Here is a 23,267-nt window from a genome sequence, read left to right as displayed (position 1 = left end):
TACATTAAAAAAAATCTAAACTAGCCCATTTTGTGTCATCATGCCAATTGGAATCGGAAACATTTTAAAGATTTAATGTCATTTGAAATTATCCACTCCTAGATATGGCTTAGAGAAGTGAAAATGGAAGAAGAAAGAAGCCCTGCTTGCTTTCAAGGGTCTCATATCTTGTCATTAAAGACTGCATTGCACAAACACGAGGCCCAGCTTCAATTCAGTCAGACTGTTGTTTCATAGAAGTTTCATTCTTTTAACTTTGCCAAAATAAACCTGAATTAGTAGCATCATGAGGACATATTTTAATCTTTGATCTCCATGTGACATTTGACACTGAGAACATCCCCCTTCTCGAAACTCTCTTCCCTGGATTCCCTGAAACCTTTCTTTCTCCGGTTCTCATCCTGCCTTTCTGGTCGGTTGTTCTTGGTTATCTTTGGTGACTTTGCTTTTTCCCCTTAAGTGTTTGTTTTGGCTAAGATTCTGCCCCCTTTCTACCTGCACACAGTCTTTGGGATGTTATTCACTCATGGCTTTACCACCTATGTACTGATAAATTTCAAGTCTTCCAGAATGCTAAACCTACTTTTGACTGCCTGCTGAATGTCTCCTAGATGTCCATAGGTATTTAAAATTCTACATTCTCCAAACATAGCTCATCTTTTCTGCAGACCTATTGCATCTGACCTTCTCCATTAGGGATGGCATGATGCAGTGCCCAGGTTGGAGCTCTTATAGTTCCTCATTGAGTCTTGTGTATTAATTTCTATGTAGTCCCTTGAGCTTGCTTTATGTTTTCCAATATAGAATACTGTTTGCAAGAAGTTATTTTGAAAAATCTTAGCTTTCATTAACAGTTTTCTAAAAGACCACCATTTCTTCTAGAGAAGAAAAGCAAAACAAAATATGTTTAAGCAACATTTTATAAAATGTAGGCCTTTTAAAAGATTGTTTCTTTTGGGAGGCTGAGGCGGTGGATCGCCTGAGGTCAGAAGTTCAAGACCAGCCTGGTCAACATGGTGAAACCCCGTCTCTAGTAAATATACAAAAATTAGCCAGGCATGGTGGTGGGTTCCTGTAATCCCAGATACTTGGCAGGCTGAGGCAGGAGAATTGCTTGAACCGGGGAGTTGCAGTGAGCCATGATCGCACCATTGCGCTCCAGCCTGGGCAACAAGAGTAAAACTTCATCTTAGGAAAAAAAAAAAAAAAGATTGTTTCCAAGATGTGTAATCTCTCAAACCTCAGATTTATCAATCAGCAATTTTGGAGGAGAATTTTTTGGTAGTTCTGTTGTTATATTCATTGTTATTATATACTTTGGAAGTAGTTCTCTTATTGCACTATTATTAGATACTTAAGAGGTGAAATCCACGAAGTTCTAAAATTCTGAATCTTTTAATAGCTCTTCCTGCTGCTGATGCTTTCTGTGATTACCGTGTGGGCTGTTGGATACATACTGGACTTCAATTCAGATTCTTGGCTTTTAAAAGGATGTCTTCTAGTAACATTGTTTTTTCTGACATCTTTGTTTCCAAGGTGTGTATGTTAATTTTTGCAAGGCTGGTTATTGTGTTTCTGATTTTATTTCTTATTTCTGTTGTTGGTTAGCTGGAGTCACAGATTTTTATCATGCTGTAAATATTACTCACCATATAACAGCATCCTGAGGGTGGACGGGAGGAAAGGGCTTTGGTAGCACATGATTTGACTGAAAGCAAATTGCTCAACCCAGTAACTTGGTTGACTTGACAGTTGGTGGAAAATAAATATCCTGGGTCACATTTTAATTGTTATTTTTGGTGAATGATGGGGAGATTTTTGTAATCATTTCATAATTACTCAAGATTTTGTAATCATCTTGAAGCATTTTTGCTCATTTTTCAGAAATTTTGTTTCCTTTTTCTAACTTTATTTTAAGCTAGTTATTTTTGCTGTCAGTCATTTTTAGTTGAATTAAATTGTGGGAGGTTATAAAATAGTAAATATGGTATGGTTTTATTTTTAGGACAATATTTATACATGATTATATATAGTTAATGGTTAAGAGTCAGACTGCTTGAATTCAAGTCAAGCTTTACCACATGATGGTCTGATGCTGAACAAGTTGCTATAAAATGAGGGTTAACTGTTGTGATAATGCCTGCCTCATGGTTAACACATATAAATGCATAGAGCTATAGCTGACACATAGTACTCAATAGTCATATCACCCCCCATCTCTTCTTCTCTCTTTCCTTTCTCAATAAAATGGCATCCAGTTCCTCAAATGAATATGGGTGTCATGCTTGGATTATTGTCATCCTCTCCTCACCTCCCATGTCCAACCCATTATCACGTGTTCCCTGCCTGCCTCTCTCCATCTCCACAACTTGCATCCTAGACCAAGTCTCCTCACTGGTCTTCTGACTTCTTATCCCCCTAGAGTTTACCCCCACTTAGCAATCAAGAGAGTCTTTTAAAAAGCAAGTAAGTTCTTTCTTTTCTTCCTGCTTAAAGCCCTCTAGTAACTTTTTCTTGTACTCAGAACAAAATCCACACTCCTTGCCTATGGGATATTATGTGATTTATTCCCTCCCCAGCGACTTCCTCTCTTCCCCTTCTCACTGCACTGTACATTCTTTCTCACACATCAGGCTCATTCCCACCTGGGGCCTTGGCCCTTGCTTGGGTCTTTGTCTGAAGTGTTCTGACACCTTATCTTTTCATAGCTGGGTATGTCATTCAGGCCTCTCAGTTCAGCTGTCGCTTGCTTAGTGAGGCCGTTCCCTACTGACGCTGCTGCATCCCTGTTTTATTTTCTTCTAGCACTTAATCACTTCCCTGCAATGTAAAGCCCATAAAAGCAGGAAACTTGTCTCTGCTGTTAAGCATTTTCATTCACTGAATGAAAGAAAAATGTAATGATGTTGATCCATAGAAAAGGATCTGAAAGGAAATATAGGGTTGCTCTTTGCGTGTTATGATTATGTGTATTCCTCTGTCTTTCTGTCAATTGCCAGCATTCTCTAGCATAAGCATGTCCTGCTTTTGTCATAAGAGCAAATGAAGTATTAGAGGAATCTTACTACTGTATCACCCAAGAGTGGAACAATAGTCTGGAAATGAATTAGAATGTAAATGTAATGTGAAAACTCAAATTTCTGAAAAATAGCAAAATGCCTAAAATTGTCTGCTATTCAGACAACTTATAACTTAGAGATATTTATTCACTTTCCACTAATTGGATTAACTCATGCTCTAAATAAATTTTAAGCCAAATCACCAGCGATCAGAGTCATCACTCCTTTTTCAGAGAGGAATCAAGGGCTGGTAATAGCTACTCCCCTAGGATAGGAACATTTGAGATTGTGTTTGGCTATTCGTTTATTAAATGGGCACAATTCAAATGTGAGTCAAATGCATATGACAACTTTATTCATACATCCTTTATCTCTCATATTCCTCTATAAGGTCCCAATTTCATAGAGGAAAGCAACTGTAAACTATTATTATTATAGGGCAGCTGCTTATTGATCCAGGCTGTTAACCTGACACCTGTCAGGAATGGACACGCAGTGGTAGAGGCTCTTGTAAATTACTAGTTCATTGTATTACGTAATTGGTCAAATGCATTTTTTGCTGTAAGATCTCCAACAGACCACACCCTGGAGGTTACAAGGGCTTAATTTGGCCTGTTTTGGCAGCATGTTGAGCATCTAAAGTTTGGACTCTTTAGTTCTTCTCAAATATGAACTTATCGTAATTATGGTTATGATCCTGGTAGCTAATTTTTTTTTAACCCTTCATACCTATTGTTAACCGTTGTTTTTTCCTGGAATAAATTTTAAAATATATTCAGGTAAACTATATTCATGCATAAGATGTCTGTAGTGAGTACTTAGTGTAAAAGACATTTTCTTTTGAAACTGCAGTATTTTGGGTAAATTATATGTGGACCTCAAGTTGCCTGTGACCCAAGTGAAATTGTTAATATTCTGAATGCCAGTATCATTTTTAGCCTTTGTGTATCTTTTTATATGAAGTGTCTACTTCTCAAGCTGATTATAGGATGAATGTGCTCAAGGTTGTGTGCATCTGTATGCTTCACAAATATCATTCTAGTCTCTGGAAGAAAGCTTGTTAAATGTAAAGGTGAATCTCTAAGTATATAAATTTTTGCATTATAGTGTATTTAAAAATATATTCCAAAAAAGAAATAAAAGTATATGTCTCAATAGAAATACAAAAGATTCATTGAAAATATATATGAAATTGTTGTGGATTAATATTGTATGAGTTGGTTAGAAGAACTAGAACATACACTTCTTGAGAGTCGTTGTGCTTTAGTTTTCTCATGTGTAAAATGGGGGGATGATGTTGTGTAACTCTGTTACCACATGGAAAGTGACACATAGTAAGCACTCAGTACGTGAAAGCTATTACTGTTGCTGCTGGTATTATTATCACTACCATTATTATGTAGGGAAATTTAGAACTAAAATGAATACAAGTCATACTAATACCTTATATTTATCTTTTTTCTTTTAGGTTCTTGGTTGGGTATAAGAACTTTATATACTTACCAACAGCCTTTCTGCTAAGTTCCATTTTTTGGATATTTATGACTTGGTTCATCTTATTTTTTCCTGATATCCTTTAAGCATCAATTTTGATGCATATCTCATTTTGCCTTTAAAAAAGAGTAATGTCATTGTTAGGAATTTAGGTACTAGAAAAGACCTAGGGAATGCAACTTATATTTGCATTCATTTAATGGTTCTGGATGAAGATGTTTAATGTTGAAAATCTACTTAATTCGAAAAGTAGTCTCAGAGTACATCATGGAAACGGTAAGTATCTAGTATTTATTACTCAGAGGAGGGGAACAATAGAATGTATTATTGTTTTACTTGTACTATAATTTGTTGGATTGTCTTGAGATTCCTTCAAGGTCAGATGTTTCTCATAACTTGGTCAGCAGTTACAGTTAATTTTAATACATTTTCTGAGTACCAAGATGGACTGCATGAAAGGGATATTGGGGAAAATATGGCTTCCTCAGTAATGGTAAGTGTTAGTGGTATTATCTAAGGCAATGATTCTCAATCCACAGTAAAAATAAATTTACTTTGCCACTCAACATATATGTAAAACAAAGACTGTACTCCTAATGTACGCTTTACCCTATGGTGTTATTTCATCCCATTTCCTTTTTAAAAAATTTTAATCACGGCCCATTTAATTCTTTCATGACCCACTAATGAATAGCAGCCTGCGATGAAAACAAAAACAAAAACAAAACTCATTCAGGGAATAGGTTTATTACTTAAGGATCAGGGCCCAGGACCAAGTCCAACTTAGGGGTTTATTGTTCTCTTAGTGTTGGCCAAGTCCTGTCACCTAGAAATGGGGAGAGGGGTTACTTGGGCTCTAACCATTTATGACTTCAGGTGGGTGGAAGGCATTTTCAATCTTCCCACCTCTTGCCAGACTCCCTTCTTCCCTTCCAAGGAAGCTCTGATAGCCTTGCTTTGCTTATGGAGTAGGAGAAGAAGAAATGTTGTAGATAGTAATATACCTTTTAGTGTATTCCTTTAAACTTCCACGTTACTTCTCTAGCATTTCCAAAAAGAAAGAACAGAGGGTTTATGGGAGACGTACATAAACTGAATTCAAGAATATTTTTTCCATAGGAATAAATGTGAAATGAGTTGGCCATATGAGTTCTTAAAGTACGTATGTCTACATCCATTATAGCATGTTTTTGCTTTAATTCTCCTTTTTATTTATGAGCATTATCTCTAATATTTTTCAGATTTCTTTAAATGAATGGCATGGCCATTTGGCTTTTTTCAGATTTTATTATCTCTTCTTTGTCTCATAATTACTGATTTGGTGGCGGTTTTTTAAGCACTAGCCTTATCACCACCACTTAATGAAGGCTTGGATGATATTATTATTACGATAGAAAAATACATGATATTATAAGTAGTCATGAGTGCATCAAATAACAGCACAGGATACAACAAAATCACTTGCAGAAGACCCAAGGCTCATACATTCTAGGGTAATTGACATGATACAGAGGAAAGAAAGATAGCTGATATTTTTTTTTTTCTTTTTTTTTTTTTTTTGAGACGGAGTCTCGCTCTGTCGCCCAGACTGGAGTGCAGCGGCCGGATCTCAGCTCACTGCAAGCTCCGCCTCCCGGGTTCACGCCATTCTCCTGCCTCAGCCTCCCGAGCAGCTGGGACTACAGGCGCCCACCACCACGCCCGGCTAGTGTTTTGTATTTTTTAGTAGAGACGGGGTTTCACCGTTTTAGCCAGGATGGTCTCGATCTCCTAACCTCATGATCCGCCCGTCTCGGCCTCCCAAAGTGCTGGGATTACAGGCTTGAGCCACCCCGCCCGGCCAGATAGCTGATATTTTTGTTTACCAATCCATATGGCAGTGGAATAAAACAGTTTTAAAAATGTGTTTTGTGATAAATTTTTGAAATTTGAGAAACATGTCAGATTTTGCACAAAGCTTTTTACATTGAATTATTTCAAATTTGTAGAATCAAAATTAACAAAAGAGAACTGATTTCCATAGCTAGACAGAATCTTAAGATGTGGGAATCAACAAGTTGGACTATTTTATTTGCTTATACAACCTAAAACCATTTGTTCTAGGCAACCATATGAACTCGCTACTTGTGAGGGCATGTAAGTCAGTAGGTGGCATACTTCACCATCAGAACAATGTTCTTCACACTAAATTTTAAATCTTGGAACTGCCTTGTGGATGAACTGAGATGCTGCCCTGGGTTTAAACTAGCTTTGTCTCAGGCTGCCATCTGGATTGAATAAGGGCATCTGCTTCCGTAGATACTGGCCTATTAGGGGAAGATGTTCTGGAGCACTATGGAATAAGACAAAACGATTTTGAGTTTTAGCTGTTTTTCAGACTAGTTATGTACCATTGGGGCAAGGTACATAATTTCACCAAGCCTTAGTTTTTCTATAAATTGGAGATAACAGAAACAAACTCATGGTGTGGCTGCAAGGATTACTATGAAGTGCTCACCAGAGTCCCCATGGCAAAATTGGTGTTCTATAAATATACCTAATATTTTGTTATTAGTTATTCTTATGAATAAAATCTAGGTGGAAGGCTGCATGTTGAAACTAATTTCAAGGGCAATTCTAGGTTGGCTTCTAAGATGATCAGTTTCTTTTGGTACCTTTTATAAGTTCAGCAAGTAATGTCTTTGGCTTTTATGAGGGGGGATTGAGTACAATAAAATAGGACCTGACTGATGAATTTGAAGGTAAAATTCAAATCAGGAGATAAATGGTGGATCTCTGAATATTACGTTTGTGATATTGGCTGTAACTGAGTTAAGTTTAAGAAGGATAAATACATGTAAAGTCCCATACTGAGTTTCAGAAAATCAGCTGTACAAGTGCATGTTATGGTGAGCTATGACATAGCTTCTGGTCAAGTGCAAAGGAACCAGGAGCTTTGACTAAATGCTCAGTGTGGCTAGTGATGCAGCTGTCAAGGAAGCGAGTATATTCTCACATAGTATTACAAGGATTTCAGTGTCCAAGCAAAAGACAATAGCAGCTTCTCTGTTCTCTGCACTGGTGTTTGCTCTGTTTTGAATTATATCCTTTTAAAAGAGACAATGATAAACGGAAGCATGAACAGAGGAACATGACCAGGAAACTGTTAAATAAGGACAGTGTTGCTATTTATCTTGGAAGTATGATCACTGTCTTCCAATTTCAAGTGTTTGGAAGTCTGTCATTTGGAAGCCAATGCACTATAACGAATGGGCACTCAATAAAAATGTATTGAACAAATGAGAGGATAACCTTATGTAGATTAGATCTAAAAGACAGCTACAGTGCAGATCTAAAGGATCTAATGAATCAAAATCAGTTGGTTGAAGTTAGAGAAAGGCAAATTTTAGCTCCATTTTGAGAGACTTAACTGCAAAAGTGTTACCAGCTTACTGGGAAGGCTGATGTGTCTGTAAACTATAGTCCAAGGTCTGAGTGCCATAAAAGCATTCTTAAATTCAGGGAATGGAGAGAATCATTCTCTCTAGGGAATCAGAAAAGATTCCAAGGAAGGAGGGAAAATATAAGTTAGGGTTTAATGGCAGTTAGGACTTGGACACCCTTAAAGTGTGGTTTTAGAAGAAAATGAGAGGAAGTAGGGGACATTTTAGGTCAGTGAACCACACTGACAAGGGCACTGAAGCAAGGAATGTCTTCAGCTTTTATGTGAGGTGATAGGGTGCAATTCACTTCACTTGGAGAGTGGGGATACAGTGATTCCCCTGCCATTTGTTTTGTAAGTTAACCAAAATAGGAGCCAAAAATTCAATCAGCTCAACGTGCAGGATCATTGCATTATGAAACTGAGGGTATTTTTGAGAACTGAACGTACATATTTTTGAGTCATATGTGTCGATCAGGATTTCATAAAAAAATTGTGATGTGATTCTTTAACAAAGGATCTTGCCCTATGTACCTTTAATTCTTTCTGCAAACATGTACCTAATATATAGGGAAATACTTTTATTTGGAATCTCTGAATCAACAGGGTTATTTCTTTGAATGATTTTATTAATTCATTCTAAGTAAATGTTACAATTGAATTTTACACAACTTCCCTGGACTCAACTCTTTCTTAAAGCTAGGCCCACCTGCAGATGAACTGTGATAAATTAAGCCAACAAGATTTATTCCTGCCTGTCTCAACCAGATGTGGTTGTGCTGTCTTTGTGGGTTAGAGCAGGGCTTCTTAAATTTTAATGCGCATGTTGAAGCCCCTGGGGATTAAAACCCAGAGTCTGGTTCTGTAGGTCTAGGGTGGGGCCTGAAGTTCTACTTTTCTAACAGGCTCCCAGGTGAAGTTGTGTCTGCAGGTCTTTGGACAACACTTTGAATAGAAAGGGTTTAGAGTATTTTATGGTCACTTTTTCCACATTGAAGTTTGGCACAGGGTAGCACGACAGAACCTTGGAAGGTGGAGACAGTTACTTTGTCAATAATTATTTCAATTGGGCAAGGACAGTTGGTTTATTTCTGGTCTTACTGATTTGCTGCTGCGTGTTCATTTGTCATTCCTTGGAGCAAAATTTTACTTATTATACAGATAATTTGTATCACCTTAAAAACATTTCAATGCAGATAACATTTATCCATGAAATGCTTTATCATAATTTATCCATAATATATGACTTTCCCTAAAAATATGTGATATGTAATCATTTCAAAAGGGGAACAGTTTGTCTCTAAATTAACTCAGCCTAATAAAAGGATTTGTTACTAAACTTTCAGTGGGAAACTTCTGCAAACATGTATCTAATATATAGGGAAATACTTTTATTTGGAATCTCTGAATCAAGAGGGTTGTTTCTTTGAATGGTTTTGCTAAAATGACCAAAGAATATTTTTCCAGATGCTCACAGGAGAGCCACAATTACACCATTAGAGATAAATTTATTTGGTCTTAAGTGTTTGTCACTTTTCAGGATGTTCCTCATAAGTTGCAACTATTCCTATCAGTATTTAATATGAGCTTCAACTAATAAGGAAGCATTAATTATTAGCCAAGTAGGAACAAATTCCAGTAGGATTAGAACATAGGATGGGAACAGGTTTAGGGGCGGGGACATGTATACATAAGGAAGGTGAAGTTCTTAGGCGCCAATGGTGAAATTTGCTTACATGATAATTATATTATTTTTAAAGGAAGTTTGGTATATTCCTTAACTTGGCTTTAACATTTAGCAGGAGCCCCTTTCTATTTCAGCTTCATTTTCAGCATAGTAGCCTTTCTATACTTTTTCTATAAGACTTGGGCAACTGATCCAGGCTTCACTAAGGCTTCTGAAGAAGAAAAGAGAGTGGTGAGATTTCTTTTTTACTGATATTTTTAATAGGAGGGTTTGTAAACTCTAGAAAGTCACGTATGCAGATGTGTTGCTTTTTGTTATGGCTGCATAACATGTGGGGTGATATAGCAAAAATTAGATTTCCACTCTTACAGTTTTTTCATTTATGTATATGAAAGTTTTAAGACATATTTTTATTTTCTGTTAAAGTAATACCCAACCAAGACTTTTTCAGATGTGATTCCTTTTAGGAATATGATCTCCTGCTTCCTTGTAATAACATTTTCATAATGGTCATTTAGCTTACATTTCCCCACTTAATAAATGGAGAGTAACTAGTCAGTGACCAGGAAGAGTCCTTCTGCTTATTAACTGAGGAAACGCCCCTTCTCTTCCTCAAATGTGAAGTTGTCAGATGACGTGGCATGTTTTCCATTGCTCATGAATGTTTAGAAGTTGGAGAATGTTGTCTGTTACCTAAAGCCAGTGTTCCTGAAAGACTCAGCCCTTGGTGCTTGTAACTTTCAGTTTTGATGTATACTGGTGGGTTTTTCTTTTTTAATGGGTGTGTATATGTGCATATTTATTTTTCTCTAGCAGATCGTAACTGTGAGATGATTGCCATTCACAGAGATGAGGTGATAGGCGGGAGTGATGGGGTGGTATAATTTTTACGCATCCTAATTTATTAGCTGTTGGTTGAAAATGCAACCTTGAAGAGTCACCTCATTTCAAGCACAGAATGATTTCGTGGCAAGTATTCCAAATTGCTTTTCTAACTACTTCAGCTTGGAGCGAGAGCTGTGAGAATGGTATATAACTGTGCATAATACATTTTCCAATAAAAAGTGATAATAGGTCAAACTTCATGTCTTTCAGAATATCATCACCCTTGCAGAAACTGGCTCTCTGGACTTTAGAACATTTTGTACATCATGTCTTGTGAGTTTTTTCTTTATAATTTTTTTCCATAGTGAGAGCAAATTCTTGGTAATGTTGCTCATGTAAGCATTTGTCAGATCTTCATGGTATATTTATACACCTTTGTTTTTACCCATTTCTAATTTTACATTCCTGTCTGAACAGCTTTTTGTCTTGAACATATGGAAGAATGATGTTTATAATCTCTTGAAGTTGTCTCTGGTTACATCTCTCTGTGGATTATCCATTGTGTGTTTTATTTGCTTTTCTCTGTCATGAAGCATATATTAGAACTAACTTCAAATCAGAGGCTCATATTGACCTTAGAAACCACTTAGTGAAACCTCTCATTTTGCAATTGAGGAATCAAGGGAGGAAGTAAATTCTCCCAAATTATTGGTGCCGCTAAAAATGGAACTTGGGTTTCCTTCCCTTAGGTCTGTGCTTATTTTGCTCTGTGGTACTGCCTCATTTCCGCTTAGCCAGTGTGAACAGGCTCTGGAATTCAGATCCCACTGAGTGATGTCCTAATCAAAGTAGACATATGGAAGTAAATACTAATAAGGCATTCCACAGCCTCTGTGTGAATTGATGGTCTGTTTAGGATTTGTGCCAATGCCTTTGTGACCTCAAGTTAAAAGTTTGCTTGTGATTTGTTACCACTTTGAGACACTGGTTTTTGCTTAGGCCTATCTTAATTGCCCACTTAGGTAAGGAAGCCATTAAGGTCACTCCATTGTCATGTATGCAACTCCTGTGTGGCTCGATATGATCAACACTGCCTGTGGACTGGACGGTGCATAGGTGAGAGATTTAATTTTTCAATTACTACTATGAAGTTAAGCATATGTTTAGTTATGACTCGCAGAAAAAGTGGAAGGGCATCCTAGGGCTCCATTTTCAATATTCCAATAGCAATGAGCCCATACATCATTATTATGCTACAGGTAACATGGTATTTGCACATGCATCATTCTGTTTGGTAGCCATAGGCCTGTGAAGTAGACAGAAGAGGTATTATCTCCATATTACTTGTAAAAATGCTAGATCAGAGAAGTTAAATCACTTAACTTACAGTGACACAACTAGTAGTATGTAAACCTAGGTCTCCTGAGTCCAATAGGTGTTGTTCTTTCTGCCGGGTTTTGCTGCATCAGGAGAAGGTTGGACCATGATGTAGTAGCTGAGGAGCATTTGTGTCATTAGCACTGAAACGCTTCCATCTCCAGCATTGAGAAGGCAGCTTGTGCAAAAGAAGACTTAGTTGCCTAGCCCTTCCCGCTTCCCTTCTGTAGAATTTTCTCAGATTGTGGGTTGCCACTCTTTGCATGTCCAGTAGCAACGTGTAAATTTATTGCTGCTCCTCATATTCGTTTTTTATGTTCCCCCTGATTAAGTCAATCCTTGATATTCAGAAGTGGTGCTTTTACAAACATGTTACATGGAAGGAGGAAAGATACAGGGTATGATTAGTCCAAAATCCTGCCTGGTTCACTTCCTTCCATCACAGGATAGGACAGCCTAGAGCAGTGTTTGCTTAGTTAACTTTATTCTATTCCAGAAGTTTTACTTTTACAAACATGTTACATGGAAGGAAGAAAGAGACTGTATGATTTGTCTAAATTCCTGCCTGCTCCTTTTCCTTCCATCATAGGATAGGCCAGCCTAGAGCTGTGTTTGCTTAGTTAACTTTATTCTATTCCAAAAAAGTATCTTCTTTTAAGTAAGTAATGAATAAATAATAGTTCAGTTAACATGGACAGTTGACTGTGACATATCAGAAATGTGTGGTTTGATTTAATGGTACTTAAAAGCAAAACAACAGCTTTATTTCTATTTTACTTTGGTGAAGACTTTTGACAGGAAAGTGGTTAAGGAGGTCTTACGTTGAAAATCAGAAGAAATGAAAATATTAAGTATTTTTTTTTCTTTTTTCTTTAGGTTTTGGCAATCATCACTATTACATATTCTTCTTGTTTTTCCTTTCCATGGTATGTGGCTGGATTATATATGGATCTTTCATCTGTAAGTGTAAATTTTTCTTACAACAAGCACATACACCTACACCCATTTCTACTTTTCCTTGTAAACCCTTGGATATCACATTCTGGCTGGGTGACTACAAACCATACCCCTAATAAGAACAAAGCAAATGCCTCTAAGACTCCCTCAGCATTGGGAAGCTACAAGAAATACAAGATGAGGTTATTTCTCAGTACTTTAGGAAAAAAATGTGATAAATTTGAGAAGTGGTCAAAAATAGAAATTCGTTTAAGGCAAATACAGATTTGCTCCCCAGTGAAGAGGGAAAGTCAGTTGCTGAAGTACAAAGTAGGAGGTGATAAGTAAATAAAAAAATTAAAAAAAAAAAAGTCAGTGGTAGAGAGGTTGGGGGATAGTTGTCCAGTCATTAAGGAAGAAACCTCTGAAAGCACATGCCATTTGGTAAGTATCAAGTTGAAACTGAGAACTGATGGGAATACTAACAGTTAAAAGGTTGGAAATAGTAACTTGGAAGAAAACATTAGATCACTTATTCTGTGGCCCTGAGGAATGAAAAAAGCTTTCAGTAGCAGTTTAAAAGAGTATATAGGGTCTCACATAGGGAATGACAGCCAGCTGTTCTGAGGTGGTTGACTAAGAAGGACAGGGTTTAAATTGAAGCAAGAAAGATTTTGGCTATCTCTTAAGAATTGCATGATTACGTTTTTCAGACCTTGGAAATAGGTTACCTAACTGGAAAAACCTATGGTGTTTGTAGTTTATTTATTTGGACTTTAACTGTTTATTATTTATTTGTTTTGAAGGCTTTGGGAGAATTGGACTCTAAACACAGAGGCTTTACTTCTAATCTGTTTCCATCCACCCTCTTGTTATGTTCTTGGTCAAATCTTAGACTTTACCAGTAGAGTACTGGTTTCTTGCTTGAGCTGAAGTCTGGGGTAATTCCGAAAGACATTAAGAATGTTTTTTTCCCCTTAGCATCCTAAGCCCAGTACACATACACTTTATTCCTCTCTTTCTCTCTTCTGTGTCTCTGTCTCTCTTTAGTTTAAAATTTTTGTTAGTTTTCGAAAGGCAATTCTTTGTACACTTGCCCCCCCAGCTTCCCAGTTTCCCTCCCTGGAAATATCAAGTATTACAAATTTTGTTTTGTTTGGGGTTTCATTTTTAGAGATTATTAACTAGCATCTATGTGTAATGAGTTATTTTTTGCCCTGCCATAGGCATGGAGGGCTTCAGTTACCTTGTCAGACCCTTTCCTACCTGATGCCTTGGGTGTCTTTGATCAGTAGGCAATGCTTTTGTAGCTAAATATAACTGTCACCATGTTAAATAGGTCTAATAGAAGGCTGTAATCTCTGAGCTCCGTTCTTGCCAAAGGCCACCAGTAACCCCGAGCATTCTATTTTTATTTTAATTAATTTTAATTTTATTTGTTTGTTTTTTGCTTATTTATTTACATATTTTTGGAGACAGGGTCTCACTCCGTTGCCGAGACTGGAATGCAGCGGCACAATCATGGCTCACTGCAGCCTTAAGTTTTTGTGCTCAAGTGATCCTCCTACCTTGGCGTCCCAAATAGCTGGGACTACGGTGCCTGTCACCATGTCCAGTTAATTTTTAAATTTTTTGTGGAGATGGCATCTTCACCATGTTGTCCAGGCTGGTCTTCAGCTCCACGCCTCAAGTGATTCTCTTGCCTCAGCTTCCCAAAGTGCCGGGATTACAAACATGAAGTACTGCACCTGCCAGCATTCGATTTTTAAAACTTCTTAGGTTATGTCTTATGGTGTAAAAAATAAAAGAGTTTTTGACAGTGCTTGTTTCTACTGAGAAAGCTTCCTTTCAAAGCCTGACAGTAAAGCATATTCCTGGAAAACCTTTGTAAGTTGGCACATGGACCAACTTGTCTCTTGGACTGAATTCTATGGGAGAGGAGCCAGAGTTTACACCTCTCCTGCCTCTCCTCTCTTCTCTCTCTTCACTAAAAATAGTCACCTTTGTTTGGCATCTATGACCAGCATAAGACTGTATTGATAAGGACAGAAGCGATTTTTCATCACATTCAGTCTTTCCAAGTTAGTTTTTTATTACACATGTTGATTCTTCTTTCCTCTTTGTCTTTTTTCTCTGGCTGTGAACCAATTTTCATATTACATTTTGTTTCATAAGAACAGTCCCACCTTATATTCACTTACAACTGTATAAACTAACTGAGTGTATTTTGTTACCGTTATTCCATTTATATTCCAGCAATATTTCTTTACACTGAATGAGGGCATTGTGTCATTTATTATTATTTCACAGACAAAACATGAACTTGTGCTCCATTTCTCTAATGAGGCCTCACTGTCATCCCTCCTCCCTTGTTTACCATAATGCTGTATTACTAGAGCCCTGCTCTATACTCTCCTTCTCATGTGATCCGATAGCTGCTACTTCTGTACAGCCTCCATCCATTTCATCTTTTGTAAGGTCTGTTTACAAGGTGGACAGTAAGTGACTCCAAAAGTGTCCTCTTCTACAAGTTACAGAAAGAAATACTGTAGATTACCATCAGGAAGAACTCTGTAACTGTCAGAGCCATCTAAAGATGAAAATGATTGACTTAGAATGATATGAGTTCCCTACCATTAGCCATTGGCCAGCTGATAAGAATGTATTAGCACAAATTAAAGTGTTGCATTGCATAAGATAATGTATATGACAACTTGCTGTCATATCTTTGATATTAAATCTGAAAACCAGTATTCTGAAAACTTCAGTGTGAGATCATGCTGTGTTATCAAAAGAATTCCCAGAAGGGAGCAGTAGAAATCCATAAACTGAAAGAAAATAGACATTCTTTCCCACTCAACAGCTGTTTTCTCCACCTACTGTTGGAAATTATATTCTTTTTTGTGATATCAGGTGCATGAGATGCATCTTTCTTTGCTGTCCTAATGAGATGCTCTAGAGAGAGTGTAATTTGCCTTAACTAGTACCTTGATTGCTACTCTGTGATGATTGCTCTTAGAATGCTTCTGGCATATATTCATGAAAGATGGTTGGGAATCAGAGACTTAAAGAGAAAAAAAAAAGTAGATTTTTAGGATTTAAATGGACAGTTGACAGGAAAGTCATGGACTCATTTTCTTCCTGTCCCTGGAGTTCTTCAGAGCAGCATTGGAAAAATGTCCAAAACTATTTCTCAAATTGTCAGAGGCATTTATGAAACCTCAAAGTGCAAATCGACAGAATTCTCTTTTAAAAATAATTCACCCTTTATGCATGGCCAGGGTGCCTGTAAAAGTCATTGAATTTACATAACCTTGAAGATCTGTTCCCTTGTTTCTGCTGCTTCCTGTGTGTATTTCACCTTACTGCTGCTCCTACCTACATGGGTTAGGAGGTTAATATGAAAGGCCATAGTAAAGTTCTTTAATTGGCACACCTGGGGAGAAACTGAGCTGTGACAATCTGAGTTTTGCTCTATATTCTTTTCCCAGGAGTGTCTGTCTTGTGAGTCTCTTCATCTGGCCTTTCTTCCTCTGCAGATTTAGTTATGGTGTCAGTGCAGTATACCCATGCCTAGCTCCCTGCATGCTGTTAGATTGTATTCTGATGACATCTAGGTGCTTACGGGATATCTTGTGCCCGCAGCAATGGCCAGTTCATCTGAACCCTTAATAAGAGTTTATATTCAGTCCTGTAATAGACCCATAGTTGCTATAAACATGAATACGGTAGGGAATGTTCTGAACAAATTATTAACTTCAGGCTAGTGTATCTTATGCTGAATGCTGATTTTAGTAAAGATTTTATGGACCCTTTTTGTTGTTCTTTCACTGTCAACTACTTATACAGTGTTATCATAGCCTCAATTAACATTAAGCCACCATTTTGTCATGTTTAGTTTTTGAGCTGTCATGTGGAAAATGAAACCCTAAAATTGAATCATGATCTGTGCCATACTTTCTCTTCTCCCTACACAGAACTGCAGTGATTTTATCTTCTTGGAGACTGATAACTAGTTTATTGCCTTTTTTTTTTTGATGAATTCACAGATTGGTCCAATCATTGTGCCACAACATTCAAAGAAGATGGATTATGGACTTACCTCAATCAGATTGTGGCTTGTTCCCCTTGGGTTTTATATATCTTGATGCTAGCAACTTTCCATTTCTCATGGTCAACATTTTTATTATTAAATCAACTCTTTCAGGTATTTATTTCTCTTCTTATAATAGCTTTGAGTAAAATTTCCAAAACTTGTAGTCAGGTAGACTTGAATTTAAAATCAGAAGATGTACATTATGTTTTTACCTCTGTCACTGACTCTGTGGGTCTAGTCATGTCATTTAACCACACTTGAATTTCAGGTATTTTGTCTGTAAAATGAGGACAATAATGCCTATCTACTACATTAAACCACAAAATGGTTTAAAGGTTAGCATAATAAATTATTAGAGTTTAACCTAGGAGTTACCTAATCTGACCTCTTTATTTTATAGATAGAAGTACAGAAAGGTAAATTGAATTGCTCAAGGTCACCCAGTGTGTGGCAAAATCAGAACTGGAAACTTAGGTCTTCTGACAGTCCCATTCAAGGGCTTTTTCCATTGTACAGTTAAATTATATGTTGTGTGTAAGCATACTATAAGCTGTAAACCATCATGCAAACATGAGAAGATTGTTTTCCCTCAGTTTTTCCAACCCTGTTACCTTTATTACTATGCAGTGTTTAAATGGATGAGAGTGGAAAGAAATGAAAAATACATCACTAACCGATGGTCATAGTAATTACATTTTCAGAGAAGGCCATGGCCATTAGAAAGTTCAAGCTCCAGGGCAGTAGTCACCTTCAGCTTTCTCCAAAGCTTTAGTCCCTTCCCTGCTGCCTTCCAACCCCTATGAGCCTAACCTAATTCTCATTATTGCTGTGTCCTGCCCACGTGGAATGGGAAGCAGGTGGTCATCAGTCTGAATCAATTACTATAAGACCTCAGAAAATTAGAGCATTACTCAACCAAAGCAAAGTGTATTTCACTTTTATGGGAAAGTAATCAATCTCAAAATAATAATAATGATAATAATAACAAGAAGAGAAGGAAGGGAGGGAGGGAAAAAGAAAGAAATTAAAGAGAAAAAAGAAAAAGAAAAAAATGGTTAGGGATGAAATTGAGTTAATAATATTGACTAAACTGAGGTTTCTGAACATTCCTCTCAATCTCCTATCACTCTGACATCAATAGACTCCGGCAGCAAGAATAGATACTAGCATCCGTGATAATATTATCATTTATAATACCTAGTATTTTTAATGCTTTGAGACATCATTTCTAATTATCTTTCTTTTTTTCTGGAATCTTAGAATAAGTACAAGTATATGAGGTGATAATATCCTTAAATTTTTAGAAAAAGGTCAGTAAGGCAAAAAATGGGCTCAAAGTTTCAGATAATTTCAAAAGGAAGAATTCAGAACAAAGCTGTTTTCTTAATGAACAAAACAATCCAGTTCTTTGAAAACATTTGTTTCCTGAGTGCTCCCGGTAGTCGTAGCTTTGACTGTAGCAAGGCAAGCTAAGTGTTTAGGTGTTGGTTAGGAGCATGGGCTTTATTCTCACACTGACCAAGGAGTCAGTCCCAGCTCTCCCACTCTAAGCTGTGTGGCCTTGAATCAGTTACTTCATCTCTCTAATCCTCTGCATTAGGTATTTTATTTTATTTTATTTATTTATTTATTTATTTATTTATTTATTTATTTAATTTTTTGAGATAGAGTTTTACTCTTTTGCCCAGGGTGGAGTGCAGTGGCAGGATCTCGGCTCACTGCAACCTCCACCTTCCTGTTTCAAGTGATTCTCCTGCCTCAGTCTCCCAAGTTGCTGGGATTACAGGTGCCCGCCACTACGCCTGGCTAATTTTTGTGTTTTTAGTAGAGATAGGGTTTCACCACGTTGGCCAGGCTGCTGTCAAGCTCCTGACCTCATGATCCACCCGCCTCGGCCTCCCAAAGCACTGGGGTTACAGGCATGAGCCACTGCACCCTGCCGCGTTAGGTATTTTAAATAGATTGTCTCAAATCCTTAAAAAATATGATGAGGGTGGTATGATGAGCTGTTTTACAGATAAGGAACTTGAGGTTTAAATGAGATGACTCTGAATAGTTATGGTTTTTCATGATTTAAGAATTTTTAAGTTACCTTAATTCTCAGTCTTCCCCACGTTTTTGGAATTAAATGTTCTTCTGATTAACTTTTTCTTTGACCCTTTTCAAGGAGATACTAAAGAGAGCACACAAGTTGAGATAATTGCAATAATACTGATCTTATATTGTTTTATCTAAAAGTTGCACATTGAATGTGCTGAAAATTAAACATTACCATATGCCATAGCTTGAATTAATATAGCAGTTATTTCACAACTCTAAGTCAATGTATAGTTCTTTCTTGAAGGTTAATAAAAATTAGACAATTAAACAATTACAAAATGCCCAGCTACTGAATTTATATGAGAGACTATAGTTTAAGGCTGCTGCATCTCTGCATCACCATGATCGTTGATTAGAAAACTGGGAGATATTGTCTTTAGGGGACTACTGAATGTTTGCCAGTGTCCTGTGATGTACTGCTAAGAGTGGTGGAGCTACGATGTGGTATTTTTCATGTACCTTCCACCCTTCTTTTTCAGATTGCCTTTCTGGGCCTGACATCCCATGAGAGAATCAGCCTGCTGAAGCAGAGCAAGCATATGAAACAGACGTTGTCCCTCAGGAAGACACCATACAAGTAAATGAGACCTGTTTTGGACACTGAGTCCTATGGAAGATCCCTAGTCACTGGTTTCCTAAGCTGTTGCCACTGCCCATGGCCTTGTTGCTGTTCTTTAACTTGCCTTCTAGTACAGTTGATCCTCCTTTTCTTAGAGAAGATTTAGTGATGGGGTGAGTGGTAAAGTCATGAGCCCCAAGGTGGTAAGGATTTGAGAGTTAGTTTACTGGACACAGCACAAATAGTAAGTGACTTTGAAGTTTTGCCAAAGTGGGGAATCTCTCCAGTCAAGCCACATGGTCACAAGGTTGTTTGTTGCTGGCGTGGAATCGATGTGAGATAATTAAGCGTATGGCTGAGGGAGCCAGCCACAAGGTGCTCTGTAGAAAGTGTTTGCTTGTGTGCTTTGCCAGGATTTTCAGCCTGGCTTTCTATCACCAGTAATTCTTCTAGCCCTATGTTGAATGTGCCCACTTGTACCAGGGAGAAGCCAATTTTTCAGGTTTGGATTTGTTCCCCCTGGAGCATTTTGTTGTATGAAACACGTTTTCAGTTGAAAATGAGAGTATGTGTAGAAAGACCTTTGTCTTATGATATGAAAGATCGGGCTTTGAAGCTTATCTCCCTGCCACTTATGGCAGGGTCTTGGAAACTGGGAGTGCTGCAGAGGTGACCCAGAGCCCTCTGGGGATTTGAACGCTCGCTGCATATCTCATGAGCAGTCTATTTTAAAGCATGCTCTTGGTACAAGATGAAACTGTTAGGCTGTTAGACAAGGGGATCAGAGACTGGGATATGACTACAATGTGTATTTAGGAGAGGAGAGAAATTGACTTAATTGGGAAGAGATGGCTAAAGCAATGGGGAGTGGAGAGGAGTGTAAACTTGTGATGATAGTTTCACATTGACAGTGATAATAAAGTCCCTTTCTTTGTAGCTTAACCAGAGGAATAAATATTTACTCCACTAAACTGTGGATGCCTGTGATAGAGTTGGAATTTGAAGCTGAGCATTGAGAGATGTGGGGCAGGGCACAATGGAGTTGGGAGGGAGGAAGGGCATTCCAAGCCCTAGCGAAGAGTCTGAATAGAGGGACACATGAGAGCTCTGGAGCACGTTGCTGAGTGATGGCAGCATCAACTAGAGGAACTCAATGGAAAACCTGAGTCCCGCCCAAACCAAAGATTTTACTTGTTTTCCTCCCCTAAGTTACTTTTACTCCATACGGTAGTCACCCTTTCTCCACGAGGGATATGTTCCAAGAACTCCAATGGATGCCTGAAACTGCAGATAGTACTGAACTCTATATATACCATGTTATTTAAGTCTGATAACCCAACAGGCAGGTAGTGTAGACAGAGTGGAAACACCAGACAAAGGGATGATTTATGTCCCAGGTGGACAGAGCTGGATGGCGTGAGATTTCATCATGCTCCTCAGAATGGCAGGCAATTTAAAGCTTATTAATTGTTTATTTCTGGAATTTTTCATTTTAATATTTTTGGGTTGCTATTGACCATAGGTAACTGAAACTGAAACCAAGGGGAAGGGGACACTAACTAGCTTTTGAGCCAGGTGCTGTAAATTTCTAGCATGCGTCCCCACTGCCACCCCATCAACTCCACCTAGCCCTCTTCCCAGGAAGTTGCCCTCTGAGTAGTGTTGGTCCTTTAGTGGCAGCAATGCCATCATCCCCATGCAGAACACAATCTTCTAAACGCAGTCACCCCCATGGACAGGTGTGTTTTGATGTGTGTAAGGGATTGGGTTGGGCACTTAAAAGATAGAGCATATGTGTAAAAATGAGCATTTCTCGTAACTGGAATAGATAGTAGTACTTCCGAAATTTAATGGAGAAAAAATGATGCCTAAGACAGTATAGTCAGGAAAGCTCCAGTGGAAATGTGGACGTTGGCCTGGGCCTTGAGAACTGGTAGGACTTGAAAGGATAAGGGGGTTCCTGAGCTAAGTGTAGAGCAGTGTGCGTTTCAGGCCCACACAGCTATGATTGTGGGAAAAACAGAGCCAGAGTAGCTGGAGCAGGAGATTTATAAAGATGCACAGGGAGCTAGAACTTGAGGGATACACTGTATAGAACCTTGAATACAAAGAGGAGGAATGTTTTTTGAGCCTCTAGGCAGAGGAGTGTCTTTAAAGGGTTTTGATTGGGAAGTGAGGCGCTATGACTATATCAGGGTTTTTGGAGGACAACAGTCTGCAATATGCAAGATGAATTAAAAGGAATTGAGACAGAGAATTCCTTTAGAGAGTTACTTACAAGGTTTAGGGAAAATCCCATCTTGTTGATTACAGTTGTTCTGGCCTATGTGGCCTTTGAGGTAATCAGGGTCTGAATTAGGGAAGTAGGAATAGAAAGAAAGAAACTTATTGATGTCAGTGGCCAGTCCATTAAGTGGGGAATCCAAAATGAAGTGATGACGAAAAACCCAATTAAGTTGCTGAGCAGAAGCCAGGAATCTCAAAATACAGATTCAGGTCCAGAAATAGGCTTCAGTTTTAAGGTCCCAGAAGCCCAGGAACTATCTGATTTACCCCTGGATTTCTAAAGGACATTGTACGTTACAGATTCTCCATGAATGTTTGTCAAGCTACACAGGAAATATAGTAAGACATAGTCTCTTTTCTTTTTTCTTGGCAGCCTTGGATTCATGCAGAACCTGGCAGATTTCTTTCAGTGTGGCTGCTTTGGCTTGGTGAAGCCCTGTGTGGTAGATTGGACATCGCAGTACACCATGGTCTTTCACCCAGCCAGGGAGAAGGTTCTTCGCTCAGTATGAAGAAAAGCAACCCAAAACTCTCAATCTGATTTGTTTTTGTTTATGTTGATGCCCTATAGTTTGAAAGTAATGTAAAGATTTAGAGTTCACCTAAGTCCAAAGGTAAATACTGGTGGTTTTTTAAAGCCATTGGGTAAAAAAAGTTTTCAATAAAGGCACTACAGTTTTTTACATTTAGAAAGATGGACTTTTCCAATAAATCTTGGCAGACATCTAAAAAAAAAAAAAAAACATTTTTCACAAGAAAATGCAAGTTACTTTTTTTGGAAATAATACTCACTGATTATGGATAAAATGGAGTATTTTCAGATGCTATATTGGCTGTTTCAAAATAGTTCTATTCTTTAAACTTGTAATTTTTTGCTAAGTTATTTGTCTTTGTTGTATCTATAAATATGTAAAAAAATTTAAATAGATGTACCTGTTTTGCTTTCACACTTAATAAAACAATTTTTTTTTTGTAGTTGAGACTTGATTTCTGACACTTAACACTTCTAGAGTCTTAAGATGTACATAGGACACAAAGAAATTAGTTCACAATTCCAGAAATGAGTTGAGATTATGATTAATACCAGTAAGTGTTTGGACGAACGGAGGCAGGATGGTGCACTTCTGGGTTCTTCTTCACCACCAACTCTTCCCGTGTGTGCGAGAATGCAGCTGACGCCCAGGAAGGTGCAGATTAATCAGGCATGCACCAGGTGATGTCAATCCGAGGAGCCAAGATTTACCTGGTGGCACCTGTGGAGCGCCATCCCTCCCCCGACATGCCCATGCCCCGCCTATTGCCCTTCCACTCCTAGAAAAGTCGCTCCCAGCAGATGCGCCGGGGGTGGGCTTTCTCAGCCCCCACTCTTGTCGGGACTGTATTAGAAACTCCCCCCCCCCCCCCCCCCCCCCCCCCCCCCCCCCCCC

The 23,267-nt window shown here is 38.1% G+C and overlaps 1 protein-coding gene across 3 annotated transcripts in view; it reads left to right on the top strand.

The window, feature by feature from the left end:
- The window catches only part of ZDHHC13 (zinc finger DHHC-type palmitoyltransferase 13), a 53,758-nt gene extending 30,938 nt beyond the window's left edge, over positions 1-22,820 (top strand). For all 3 annotated transcript variants that reach the window (XM_023191532.1, XM_023191534.1, XM_023191533.1), the window contains 9 exons: positions 1,403-1,536; positions 4,528-4,628; positions 9,768-9,892; positions 10,757-10,819; positions 11,509-11,602; positions 12,740-12,823; positions 16,849-17,006; positions 19,475-19,572; positions 22,214-22,820. In XM_023191532.1, coding sequence (XP_023047300.1) covers positions 1,403-1,536; positions 4,528-4,628; positions 9,768-9,892; positions 10,757-10,819; positions 11,509-11,602; positions 12,740-12,823; positions 16,849-17,006; positions 19,475-19,572; positions 22,214-22,352 — 996 coding nt within the window. In that variant the 3' untranslated portion in view covers positions 22,353-22,820. The remainder of the gene's footprint in view (positions 1-1,402; positions 1,537-4,527; positions 4,629-9,767; positions 9,893-10,756; positions 10,820-11,508; positions 11,603-12,739; positions 12,824-16,848; positions 17,007-19,474; positions 19,573-22,213) is intronic.
- Positions 22,821-23,267: the final 447 nt, after the last annotated feature.

This window comes from Piliocolobus tephrosceles, chromosome 13 (assembly GCF_002776525.5).
Source record: "Piliocolobus tephrosceles isolate RC106 chromosome 13, ASM277652v3, whole genome shotgun sequence".
NCBI classification, from domain to species: Eukaryota; Metazoa; Chordata; class Mammalia; order Primates; family Cercopithecidae; genus Piliocolobus; species Piliocolobus tephrosceles.
The sequence above is the reverse complement of the archived record's forward strand: the minus strand, read 5'-3'. Positions and strand labels throughout refer to the sequence as shown.